Here is a 13403-nt window from a genome sequence, read left to right on the forward strand (position 1 = left end):
TTGGTCAGTAGCTGAGTGTCTAGGTGGATTTTAAATAAAAGTTTGATTTAGCCTGATTTTGTTCATTTAATCCTGCACAATGGGACTCCTTGGATCAGCACAGTATTTTCAAGCTGTAACTAACACAATACCCCAATGCTAGCTGCTCCACAAGAAGAGGCTTTTTCCCCTCACCATAACCAAATGTCATACGGTAGGTTTTGCCGATGTCAGTTAAGCACCTCACCATGTCACGTGCCGGGTCTCGGGGAGTCTCCTGATCTCCCTTCAAGAGTGCAGGATGTCTGCAGGACTTCAGACACATACTCCCTCAAACATGTTCAAAGATAGGAAGCAGGGTATGTGGGGGATAAAAAGCTTTGTTAATCTCCTTCTTGGGGAAGAAAGCACCTTTTTCTGAACAAAATTGTGTGTGTTGTCTTAGAGCTGTGGTTGGCAAACTGCAGCTCTTTGGCCCCTTGAGTGTGGTTCTTCCTAAGCCTTAGGAGTACCCTAATCCTATCTAATAATAGAGAAACATGGTAATTAACCATAACTTTGCTACCCTTCCCATTGGCTAATCAGCGAGATATGCAAATTAACTGCCAACCAAGATGGCAGTCGGCAGCCACGCTGCTGAAGCGAACATGAGGCTTGGTTGCTCCCGTGATGGAGGAAGGCAAGGTTCCCCGCCTGCCGCAGCCCAGCTCTGAGCTCCAGATGCAACAATGTTGCAATTATAGAAGCTAAACAAACCCAGAAATCTGCTTTCAGCTGCCAGCAGGCTCAGAGCTTAGAGCGCCAGTGATGGCAACAGAGTTTCAATTATAGAAGCTAAACAAACTCCAGGTACCTGCTTTCAGCCAGCCACGACCTCAGAGCTGGAGCCGGCTCTCAGCTCCAGTGACAGCTATAGAAGGTAAATAAATCCCAGAATAAACAAAAAGATAAAAAAAAGAGGCTGGGAACTTCAGTCACCCGCCAGCCTGAAAACGGCCCTCAGCCCCTCACCCAGACTGCCCACACCCTGAAGGGGGTGTGACCAGCTGCAAACAGCCATCATCCCCTCATCCAGGCTGGCTGGGCACCCCAGTGGGGACCCCCACCCTGAAGGGGATGTGACTACCTGCAAACAGCTATCAGCCCCTCACCCAGGCTGTCCAGGCACCCAAGCGGGACCCCCACCCTGATCTGGGACACCCTTCAGAGCAAACCAGCCGGCCCCCTCCCTTGCACCAGGCCTCTATCCTATATAGTAAAAGGGTAATATGCAAACTGACCCTAACAGCAGAAAGACTGGGAATGACTGCTCACTATGACACAAACTGACCACCAGGGGGCAGACGCTCAATGCAAGAGCTGCCCTCTGGTGGTCAGTGCGCTCTCACAGGGGTAGCTCTGCTCAGCCACAAGCCAGGCTGACAGCTGTCAGTACAGCAGTGGTAGTGGTAGTGGGAGCCCCTCCTGCCTCCTCAGCAGCGCTAGGGATGTCTGACTGCAGCTTAGGTCTGCTCCGTGCTGGCAAGTGGACATCCCCCGAGGGCTGCCAGGCTGCCAGAGGGATGTCTGATTGCCATCTTAGGCCCAATCCCCCGGGGAGCAGGCCTAAGCCAGCAAGTGGTCAACCCCGAGGGGCCCCAGACTGCAAAAGGGCACAGGCCGGGCTGAGGAACCCCCTACCCCCGAGTGCACAAATTTTTGTTCACCGGGCCTCTAGTTAAGTTAATAACAATCTACCTACCTATATAGTTTAAGTTTAAAAAATTTGGCTCTCAAAAGAAATTTCAATCGTTGTGCTGTTGATATTTGGCTTTGTTGACTAATGAGTTTGCCGTTCACTGTCTTAGAGGATATGAATGAGCATGCATTTGTGCGGGGGGAGAGTGGAGGGGGGGATGGCTATGGTAATTCAGTGGACAGTGGGTACCACTAGTGAACTGAATTGCTTTCTGAAATTCCTAATTTAATCAGAGAAATATTCTACCCGAAGCTATGTTAAAGTCAGTTGGCTGGTTATAAATATACTAGAGGCCCGATGCATGAAAATTCATGCAAGAGTAGGCCTTCCTTCCCTCGGCTGCTGGCACTGGCACCAGCTTTCCTCTGGGACCCGGGCTTCCCTCCTCTGGCCACCCGCAGGCACCTGGCACCCGGATTGGCTTCCCTTGGGCCCTGGCTTTGTCAGGAAGGACGTCCAGAATGATGTCCAGAAGACATCTGCTCTAATTAGCATATTACACTTTTATTATTATAGACTAGTGGCCCGGTGCTCAAAATTCGTGCACAGGGGTAGGGGGTGTTCCTCAGCCTTGCCTGCACCCTCTCCAACCTGGGACCCCTCGAAGGATGTCCTACTGCTGGTTTACAGGGATCGGGCCTAAACCGGCAGTCGGACATCCCTCTTGCAATCCGGGACTTCTGGCTCCTAACCACTCACCTGCCTGCCTGATTGCCCCTAACCACTCTGCCTGCTGGCCTGCTCTCCCCGAACTGCCCCCCACCACCGGCCTGCTTGCCCTCAAATGCCCCCCCCTGCCAGCCTGATCACCCCTAACTGCCCCCCTGCTGGCCTGCTCACTCCAAACTCCCCCCCCTGCTGTCCTAATCACCTCCAACTGACCCCCACTGATGGCCTGCTTGCCCCCAACTGGTCCTCTATTGGTCTGCTTACCCCCAATGGCCCCGCCCCTCACCAGCCTGATCACCCACAACTACCCTTCCCTCGTGGCTTCTAACCGCCTCTACCTCGGCCCCGCCACCATGGCTTTGTCCAGAAGAATGTGCGGAAGGTCTCCTGGAAGGTCTCCCAGTCTAATTAGCCAGCTGGTATGCCCTGAAGAGTGTCCTGGGTCAGGGTGAGGGTTCCCTTGGGGCGTGGAGTGGCCTGGGCGAGGGTCCTGTGGTAGTTTGCAGGCTGGCCATGCCCCCATGGGGTAAAGGTCCCCGCTGGGGGGGGGGGGGGGGGCGTGGCCAGCCTGGGTGAGGGGCTAAGGGCTGTTTTCAAGCTGGCCACACCTCCTTCAGGGTGGGGGTCCCTGCTGGGGTGCCTGACCAGCCTGGATGAGGGGCTGAGGGCTGTTTGCAGGCTGGCCACGGCCCCGGGCAACCCAGGCTCCCAAACCCTCCTTGAGCGGAGGCCACAGCGGCTGGAAGCAGTTATCTGGGATTTATTTATTTTCTATAATTGAAACTTTGTAGCCTTGAGCAGAGCCTACAGCCAGCCAGGGCAGGCGGGAAGCTTGGCTTCCTCCATCACCAGGGGCAACCCAAGCCTCCTGTTCGCTCCATCTTCATGGCTGTGGCCATCTTGGTTTGGTTTATTTGCACACTCGCTCCTGATTGGCTGATGGGCATAGCTTGTGGGTATAGCAGAGGTACGGTCAATTTGCATGTTTCTCTTTTATTAGATAAGATTAGAGGCCTGGTGCACAAAAATTTGTGCATTCGGGGGGAAAGGGGGGTCCCTCAGCCCGGCCTGTGCCCCCTCGCAGTCTGGGACCCCTCGGGAGATAATGACCTGCTGGCTTAGGCCTGCTCCCCGAGTGGCAGAGGGCAGGCCCAATCCCTAGGTGCAGCCCCTGGTCGGGCTCAGAGCAGGGCCGATTGGGGAGTTGGGGCGCCACCCCCTGTCATGCACAGAGCAGGGCGGATTTGGAGGTTGCGATGCCACCCTCAGTCATGCTCAGGGTAGGGCCTATTGGGGGGTTGGGGCACCGCCCCCTTTCACACTCAAGGCAGGGTCGATGGGGAGGTCGCGGCGCCACCCCCTGTCACGCACAGAACAGGGCCGATCAGGGAGTTGGGGAGCTCTCCCTTGTCACGCACAGAGCAGGGTCGATCAGGGGGTTGGGGAGCTCCCCCCTGTCACGCACAGAGCAGGGCCCATCAGGAGGTTGGGGAGCTCCCCCCTGTCACACACAGAGCAGGCCCATCAGGGGGTTGAGGAGCTCCCCCCTGTCACTCACAGAGTAGGGCTGATAGGGGAGTTGGGGCACCGCCCCCTGTCACACACAGAGCAGGGCAGATCAGGGGGTTGGGGCGCCGCCACTGTCACACTCAGGGCAGGGCCGATGGGGAAGTTATGGCTCTACCCCGTCACACACAGAGCAGGGCCCGTGGGGTTGGGGGGTTGGGGCACCGCACCCTGTCACACACACAGCCACAGGGCGATCAGGGGGTTGGGGAGCTCCCCCCATCAGGCACAGAGCAGGGCCTATCAGGGGGTTGGGGCGCCTTCCCCTGTCAGGAACAGAGCAGGACGGATAGGGAGGTTGTGACTCCGCCCCCTGTCACACACAGAGCCGCTGGGCGATCAGGAGGTTTGGGCGCTGCCCCGTCACGCTGATCCCGGTGCCGGGAGGCCTCGCGGCTCCGCTGATCCCGGTGCTGGGAGGCATATTACCCTTTTACTGTATAGAATAGAGGCCTGGTGCATGGGTGGGTGCTGGCTGGTTTGCTCTGAAGGGTGTCCTGGATCAGGGTGGGGGTCCCCACTGGGATGCCTGGCCAGCCTGGGTGAGGGGCTGAGGGCTGTTTGCAGCTGGTCACACACCCTTCAGGGTGGGGGTCCCCACTGGGGTGCCTGGCCAGCCTGGGTGAGGGGATGATGGCTGTTTGCAGCTGGTCACACCCCCTTCAGGGTGGGGGTCCCCACTGGGGTGCCTGGCTAGTCTGGGTGAGGGGCCGAGGGCTGTTTTCAGGCTGGCGGGTGACAGAAGCTTCCAACTGCTCCTTTTTTTCTTTTTTTCTTTTTTTCTGTTTTTATTCTGGGCCAGCTTTAGCTCTGAGGCTCCAGCTCTTAGGCCTCTGCTCCTGAAAGCAGGTATCTGGTTTGTTTCGGTTCTATAATCGAAACTGTGTATCAATTCCAGCTCTGAGATCCTAGCTCGGCTCGCTGAAAGCAGTTTTCTGAGGTTTTGTTTAACTTCTATATTTGTTACAATGTTTGAAACTGCAGGCGGGGAACGTTGGTTTCCTCCGTCACTGAAGCAAGCAAGCCTCATGTTAGTTTCAAGCTGCCTGGCTGCTGGCCGCCATCTTGCCTGGCAGTTAATTTGCATATTGCCCTGATTAGCCAATGGGAAGGGTAGTGGTCGTACGCCAATTTCCATGTTTCTCTTTTTTTAGATAGGATGCTTTTCACCAAAGCACAGCCCTTGTACGTCTTCAACCAGTAGGGAAAAAGGCAAGGTAAAGACCATGAAAAGTCATTAGCTTTTCAAATTACTGATACTTCTATTAACTCATCATTATTAATACTTAAATGTCTTTTCCCCCAAAAAATTACATAAGTAATCACAAGACACCCAAGTTTTTTTGTTTTTTAAATATTTTTTTATTAATTTTGAGAGAGAGAAAGGGAAAGAGAGAAACATCAATGGAGAGTGAAACATTGATCAGTCGCATCCAGCTCATCCTCCAGGGGATCTAGCCCACAACCTAGGCATGTGCCTGAACGATAATCGAACTGGCAGCCTTTTGGTTCATGGGATGATGCACAAGTAACTGAACCACACCAGCCAGGGCCTAGTTTATTTTCTTAAATTCCTTTTTTTTAAAAAAATTTTATTGTTGACATTATTACAGATGTCTCCCATTTTCTCCCTTTATGCGTCCATCTACCCAACCCCCTGACACCGCCCCCCCCCCCCCCCCGCCCCAGGTCTTTCCCCATTCTATTGTCTGTATCCATGGATTATGCTTATATGTTCATATGTTCTTTGACTAATCTCTTCCTGTGCTCTCTCTTCCAACTCCCTTTCCCCCCTATCACACACACACACATACACATACACATACACATACACATACACATACACACACATGTCTATTATTCTGCTTCCTGCTTCCATACCTGCCTTTTTTTTTCATCACTTTATTTTGTTCTTTAGAGTTCCCTTATAAGTGAGATCATGTGATACTTGTCTTTCTTTAACTGACTTGTTTTGCGTAGCATATACTCTCTGGGTCCCTCCATGCTGTTTCAAACAGATATCCTTTTTTTACAGCTGCATAGTATTCCATTGTGTAAATGTAACACAGCTTTTTTATCTACTCATCTTTGATGGGCACTTGGGCTGTTTCCAGATCTTAGCTATTGTAAATAATGCTGCTATGAACATAAGGATGCATGTATTCTTTCTAATTTGTGCTTTGAGATTCTTAGGATATACCAGTATTCCCAGAAGTTGATTGCTGGGTCAAATGGCAAATCCATCTTTAATTTTTTGAGGAACCTTCATACTGTTTTCCACAGTGGCTGTAGTAGTCAGCATTCCTTCCAGCAGTACTGGGATTCCCTTTTCTCCACATCCTCGCCAACACTTGCTGTTTGTTATTTATCGATGATATGCATTCTGGCAGGTGTGAGTTGATACCTCAGTATACAAAATTAATACCTGGAAATTGATGGCATTTTTATACACCAATAATGAACCTTTAGAAAGAGAAACTAAAAAAACAATCACATTTACCATTGTAACAACAACAAAAAAAGAGATAGAGATACCTGGGAATAAATGTAACCAAGGAGGTAAAAGACCAGTACTCAGAAAACTATAGGACATTGGAAACGGAAATAGAGGAGGACACACAAAAGTGGAAGCATACACCACGTGCGTGGACTAGAATAATTAACATCATTAAAATGTCCATTCTACCCAAAGCAATCTACAGGTTAAACACAATCCCTATTAAAATACCAGTGGCATATTTCACAGATCCACATAGAATATTCCAAAAATTTATATGAAACAAAAAAAGATCCCAAATAGCTGCAAGAATATTCAAAAGGAAGAACAAAGTGGGAGGGATCACAATACCAGATATCCTCTATTACAAAGCCATTGTAACCAAAATAGCCTGGTACTGGCACAAGAACAGGCATATAGACCTATGGAACAGAACAGAGACCCCAGAAATCAACCTACACCAATATGGCCAATTAATATTTGACAAAGATGATAACAGCATACAATGGAATAAAGATAATCTCTTCAATAAATGGTGTTGGGAAAATTGGACAAGTACATGCAAAAAAATGAAACTAGACCACCAACTTACACCACACACAAGAATAAACCCAGAATGGATAAAAGACGTAAACATAAGTTGTGAAACCATATAAATCTTAAAAGAAAACATAGGCAGGAAATCTGAGACATCTCACGTAGCAGTATTTTCACTGATACATCACCTAGGGTAAGGGAAACAAAGGAAAAAATAACAAATGGGACTACATCAAACTAAAAAGCTTCTGCACATCAAAAGAACCCATCAACAAAATGAAAAGGGAACCTACTGTATGGGAAAACATATTTGCCAATGACATACCTGATAAGGGTTTAATTTCCAAAATATACAAAGAACTCATATACCTCAATACCAGGAAGACAAACAATCCAATTTAAAAATGAGCAAAGGACCTGAATAGATATAATTCTTATCAGACCATGGGTGGTTACACAGTATTTAAAATTTACACATTTTAAAATTTGGAAACAAATTTCTTCATATCATCCAAGCTCTATACATTTTGAGGAAGTTAGCATTTTAGTTAGGGAGATTAAATTAACTCAAGGTGAACATGACACAGATCCTGATGTACCATGTGGATCTTATCACCCAAAAAATTCAAATATTTAATGTCATTTTTTATTTCATTAATTCAAAATCCTTTTATGACTATCTACTACTTGCAAGGCCTGTGAGGTCCTTTATATACATGTGAATAATGTCGCCTTCCAGAATTGTTTAAGAATTCATCCAAGGTTTCTCCTTAGCCTATTTATTGCTCCATCATGTCTGAACTTGTTTCATATGATAAGCTACAGGTCTCTTTCTCATGCTAACACACATAATAGTGTGTTATTAACTATCCCTTCTTCAACCACTCCAAGATAAAATCATATTCAGCTACATTTTTACTTTGCAGTTTTCAACGTTTACATTTTTAATTTTGGACTTTTTAAAAACAAAAGGAAAAGGCCCAGCTGGCGTTGATGCTCAGTGGTTGAGCATCAACCTATGAACCAGGAGATCACAATTTGATTCCCAGTCACAGCACATGCCCAGGTTGCAGGCTTGATCCCCAGTGTGGGGTGTGCAGGAGGCAGCCAGTCAATGATTCTCTCTCATCATTGATGTTTCTATTTCTCTCCCCCTCTCCCTTCTTCTCTGAAATCAATAAAAATATATTTTTTTAAATAAAGGAAAAGAAGCACTGTTCTAACCCAACCCTCGTGTTCGCCCCCCCCCCCCCGTCTCTCTAGCTCCGAGGGCGGGTGCCCTCTCCCTGCGATCCCATGTGCAAGACGGTGGACTGGGCCCTGGCCGTCTGGCGCCAGCTCAACTCCTGCCTGGCCCGCCTGGGCACACCTGAAGCACTTCTGGGGCCAAAGTATTTCCTGTCGTGTCCTGTTGTCCCAGGACATGCCCAAGTGACAGTGAAGTAAGTGTCGTTTCACCTTACTTGCCTTTTTAACCTAGAGCCGTGGCTAATTTGTTTGTGCTACCTCCTGTCATCAGCATGGAGTGTCAGAGGACAGCTGTGACTTGTCGGTTGGCTCACTCCAAAGAAACTAAGAGCTAGATAGCAGTTTCCCCCTTTTATAAAACTCTCATCAAAATCACGTGTGACTCGCTGTGCAGGGTCGCCTGGGGAAGGCCCACATGAGAGATTCAGTCAAGTATCCTGTAACCACACAAACCAAAACCTTACATTCTTCTGATGAATTAAAAGCTTCTGCTATGTCAATGAGACTTAGGTACTTACCATGCTTTTCTTTGCAGCAGCTTATGAGAACAAACACATAAATAATAAGGTTAATGAAATAGAAAATCAGGATGAAATTGAAAAGGAGAAAAAAATTTGTCAAACTCCAGCTTAGTAAGGGTTCTGTGATCAGCTGTCAGCTTTGTTCTGCAATTTCTGGCATCCTGGGCAGAAATCCATTTTAGAAAGCAGGGATGCAAATAATGTATCTTCTTTATTATAAGACAAACTGTCAATTAAAGCCGTTTGGGGGAAAGGAAGAATTACCATGTTTAAAATAGACACAGCATTACCTTGCTAAAGAGCAGAAATACAGCCCAGCCAGGGGCTCAGTAAGAAAAGAAGCAGTGTGCTAGCCCAAGCCCTCGTGTTCTGCTGGCTCAGAGGTCAGGCGCTCTCTCCCTGCGACCCCATGTGCAAGACAGGCGACTGGGCCCTGGCCTCTCGCCCCAGCTCAACTCCTGCCTGGCCCGCTTGGGCACACCTCAGGCACTTCTTAGGCCAAAGTATTTCCTGTCTTGTCATCCTGTCTTGTACACCAAAAAGGTTTCAGGTTTGATCCCCGGTCGGGGGTGTACAGGAGGCAGCTCATCAATGCTTCTCTCTCTCTCCCTTCTTCTCTCTCTAAAAATCAATAAACATATCCTCAAGTGAGGACTTTAAAAAAGTAAAAATACGTTTATACCTCTAATTATGCCCTTTTTCATCAATATTACAATTACATTTAAGCCTTTCACATCCAGAGTCTCAAGATTCTTAGGAGCTAGCTTTGGCCTTTCCTATCAGGAGCACAGTCATTGTCAAGAACTGTCGAGGCTCTGAGATTCGTACCCTATTTGCAAGCTAACAAGTTATTCTGCCACAGGTTCAGGGTTCGGGGTCAGAGGCCAAGGACTTCATCCCTCACAACACAGCCCAGCCTGGGCTTCATATTTCACTGGTTCCCCGAGCCCCTCAAGTCCCCCTGGGCAATGCACAGTGACCCAGGTGGAGTCTGGCTTTGCAGGAGTCACAGCTGCAGAGCTCCCAGCTTGGGAATCCCCAGGCTTCTAAGGCGGGTGCTGTCAGACCGGCCCACCCTTTGTCCTGGAAGGATACATTCCATTTATTATCCTGGCCAGGACACACATCTGCCCACTGCTCCAGGAGACACGGGCTCTGTCTTCCAAGGCTGCGTGCTCTGCTGACATCCTTGGAAAGATAGTCCAGAACAAAGCTGACATACAGTGTGAAATAATGTCGTGGAGAAATGTCTCCCAACGGCCATATGAAAGAACTCATTTTTTAAAAAAATTACCATCTTTACCCCTTTAGCACTTTTGGAAGTAACTGTGCAAGTTTGACTCATGTGGTCGAATACAAGATTTTTTTCTATATTCTGTATTGTTGGGGTTTTTTGCTTGAGTTACATATCAGCAGGCAGTAACAGAGAAGCTTATGATAGACAGATGTGTGATACTTGGGTAAGTTTTAACAGTCTTAAAAGGCTTTGAAAAATTTCCTCTTCTGGGAGATGTGGGTTTGGCTCTATAACCTTAATCAATTAAGGCTACAACAAAATATAATCTTTTTTTGAAGGAATGTTAATTGGTATTAGTTACTCCACATTTGTTCCACTGCTACAGTCATTAATGCCAAGTCTGCCTGAGGCTGGTTGACCCGTCCCCTTTCTGCAGGACTAAGCCCACCCGAGGGCAGAGACTGAGCCCTGGCCTTGTGGCAAGCAGATATAATTTGCCAGTGATTATTAGGTGGATCCCAGTTTCAGAAATATTAAAGTACATGTGTGTCTTATTAAGGAAATAACACAGACCTTCAGGCATATTTTTTCCAGACTTCTTCTGTCTATAAATTTACCTTTCTTTCCATGTATTTTCTTTTTAAAAAAATATTTTATTGAATTTATTGGGGTTACATTGGTTAATAAAACTATATAGTTTTCAAGTGTACAGTTCTATGATACATCATCTGTATATTGCATTGTGTGTTTACCCAATCTAAAGTCAAATCTCTTTCCATGTATTTTATTCATGCATTCATCCAATGCACACTTGGCATCGATTCCTGATGACAAGGATCTTATAAAGTAAAAGGAGAGAGACATGTAAGCAGTCAGTTTCATTTGAAATGCATTGTATTTATGAGGCAAAGTCAAACTACTTTGGGGTTAGATTATTACACTTGTCCCAGAACTTACGTGGGAAATGAAGTATCTCTTTAGAAACACTTATGTTTTTGTATGGTCTTCAAACTGTCCTTTGTAGAGTTGTGTATAATTCCTGCGCGGCCTGGTACTAACTAGGGGTCCACCCCTCTCTTGCAAGGTGGATGTCTAAGCTGTGGAATGCTGTCATTGCACCCAGAGTTCAAGAAGCAATATTGTCAACAGCCTCAGTGAAAAGACAGCCTGGCCTTGTGCAAACAACTGCCAAGAAGCACCTTAGCCAAGGACAGCGGACTGTGGTGAAAGCTGCTCTCAGCATCTTGCTCAGTAAAGCCGTTCTGCATGGCTGTCCCCTCCAGAGAGCAGGTATGTGGGTCCCTGCTGGGAGGAGAGGAAATCCACACTCTTAGGTAAAACTTGTTTACTTTGTTACTAGGGAGCTCTGTGTTTCCTCCTTGTGAATGGAGACATTATCTCAGCATTAATGAACAGTTCACACCATCAGCCCAGAACTGTCTCTCTGTCTTGCCGTTACTGGCTCATGTTTAAATTGTAGGCCTCCAAGTAAAGTGTGCTGGGTCACAAAATTCCTGCTTGGGTATTAAGCAGGCCCGTGATTTTGAAGAGTCTCTTTCTTTGAGAATTTTGCCTGACTCTGAAACTGCAATACATGCTGGAGTTTTATAATTATCCCAATTGTATGTTAATAAATTGTGATTATTTTTTTAAAAAGTGATTGGGTAGAAAGTCACTGAATAAAATGAGAATTTTACTGCATTATCACTACCTTCCTTTTGGCAAAACATGATTTGTGTTGTTTCAGAGCTCCACCAACATGCAGTTGATTTCAAAGGAGGAAGTTTCCCTTTGTTCCTAGTTTCAAGTTACAAGAGTTGTAGCAAGAAGAAAGGAGAGAGTGGTGCCTGGAGAAAGGTGAGCACCTGTCCTCACAAGAAGTCTGGCCAGTTCTCTTCCCCGACCTGGAAGAAGCCAGTCCTGAGTGAGAAAGGTAGGAGGGGCCGGCATGCTGTCTAGAGGTACCAGGGCACGGGTCTAGTTTCTGAATGTAAATGTGTTTTTTATTCTTTTTTTCACTGTGCATTCAACAAAATTCTGAGTATCTCAAAGCACATTTTCATAGAATAAGAAAGTATGTAGTAGGTACATTTTCAAAAATATTTTGGAGCCCCTTTCCTGAAAATAATTTTTCATACTAGAATTCTGATATTAAATTTATCTTTACTGTGTTAATGATCTTTTTAAAATTGCTATTTGTGGTGTCCACATTTAAATTTTTGTAATGCAATAATTGCACTTTGGCATATTTCTCTCCTTTTACGTGTCACCCCTAAGTCAACCTTAAGTTTTTAAAAGTATGTGTGCAGACATATTTGATGCCAGTTAACACCTTTATATGTGAATTGTTTTACGTATTTCTTTTCCATATGATTTGCCCAGTTCTATTTTAGGCAATGGAAACAGAACACAAAACATAGCGATAGTCCCTGCCCTCATTGAGTTTACATTCTAATGAATCATTAAACAGACTCTAAATAATGGGATGGCACATATAAAAAAGAAATACCTAAGTTTTCATCTAACGAAGAAGAGATAACACATTTATCTCTGCTGTTAGACCTCTCTCTTTTGGTTTTGCTAATAAGATAATTATACAAATTATAAATGTCCTTCCTTAAAGAAAATCCATATTTGGAAAAGATGTTCCAACCTCATAGACATGGTGGGTTTCTGATACATGTAATTAAGTTTAGGTCTTGAGGAGCCACCTGCAACTATTCTGTTGGGTGTCATTATATGCCAACTGTACAGCAGTAGGGTTGCTAAATAGGAGAATACGCTTCCTAAAATTTAAAACTTAAAACATTTTGTTCATCAATACATTTTCATAGTTTAGCTTACATTTTGATTTTTAAGAAAAAAATTAGTATGGTTTTTAACCATAGTAATACATGCTGGAATTTTATAATTATCCCAATTGTGTGTTAGGGATTATTTTTTAAAAAAATGATTGGATAGAAAGTTACTGAATAAAATGAGAATTTTACTTATACTTTTTTGTTTTATGTATTGATAATAGGATACATTCTGATCCCAGGATCTTGTTGTTACTTCCCAAAGGATGTTTAAGTCAGGGAATAAACTCATTAGATTCCCATCCCCCAATATACCACAGAGATTCCCCAAGTAACTCTCTGCAGCAAGAATTATACCTTTTACTTGTTTATCCCAGTATGGTATAAAAAAGAGTTCTAAGATGAGGAGTATCACCTTCATTTACAGATAACAACCAGGATGTTCAGAAACCCTTGGCTACCTGCTCAAAATCCCCTCTCCTGGAGACAGTGTTTTTGTTTGCAGTGCAATGCTGTTTTATGACAATCTAATCCTGTGGCACATGTAATAATCCATAAGTACCCAGATAAGTAAACACCCATCAAGACTTTTTTTAAATATATTTTTTATTGA

The 13403-nt window shown here is 45.7% G+C and overlaps 1 protein-coding gene across 1 annotated transcript in view; it reads left to right on the plus strand.

The window, feature by feature from the left end:
• CTTNBP2 (cortactin binding protein 2) overlaps positions 1 to 13403 on the plus strand; it is a 177701-nt gene that overhangs the window by 147989 nt on the left and 16309 nt on the right. The window contains 3 exon segments of the mRNA XM_036328864.1: positions 8250 to 8428; positions 11077 to 11282; positions 11740 to 11925. Coding sequence (XP_036184757.1) covers positions 8250 to 8428; positions 11077 to 11282; positions 11740 to 11925 — 571 coding nt within the window.

The sequence above is a fragment of the Myotis myotis genome, unplaced genomic scaffold (assembly GCF_014108235.1).
Source record: "Myotis myotis isolate mMyoMyo1 unplaced genomic scaffold, mMyoMyo1.p scaffold_m19_p_11, whole genome shotgun sequence".
NCBI classification, from domain to species: domain Eukaryota; kingdom Metazoa; phylum Chordata; class Mammalia; order Chiroptera; family Vespertilionidae; genus Myotis; species Myotis myotis.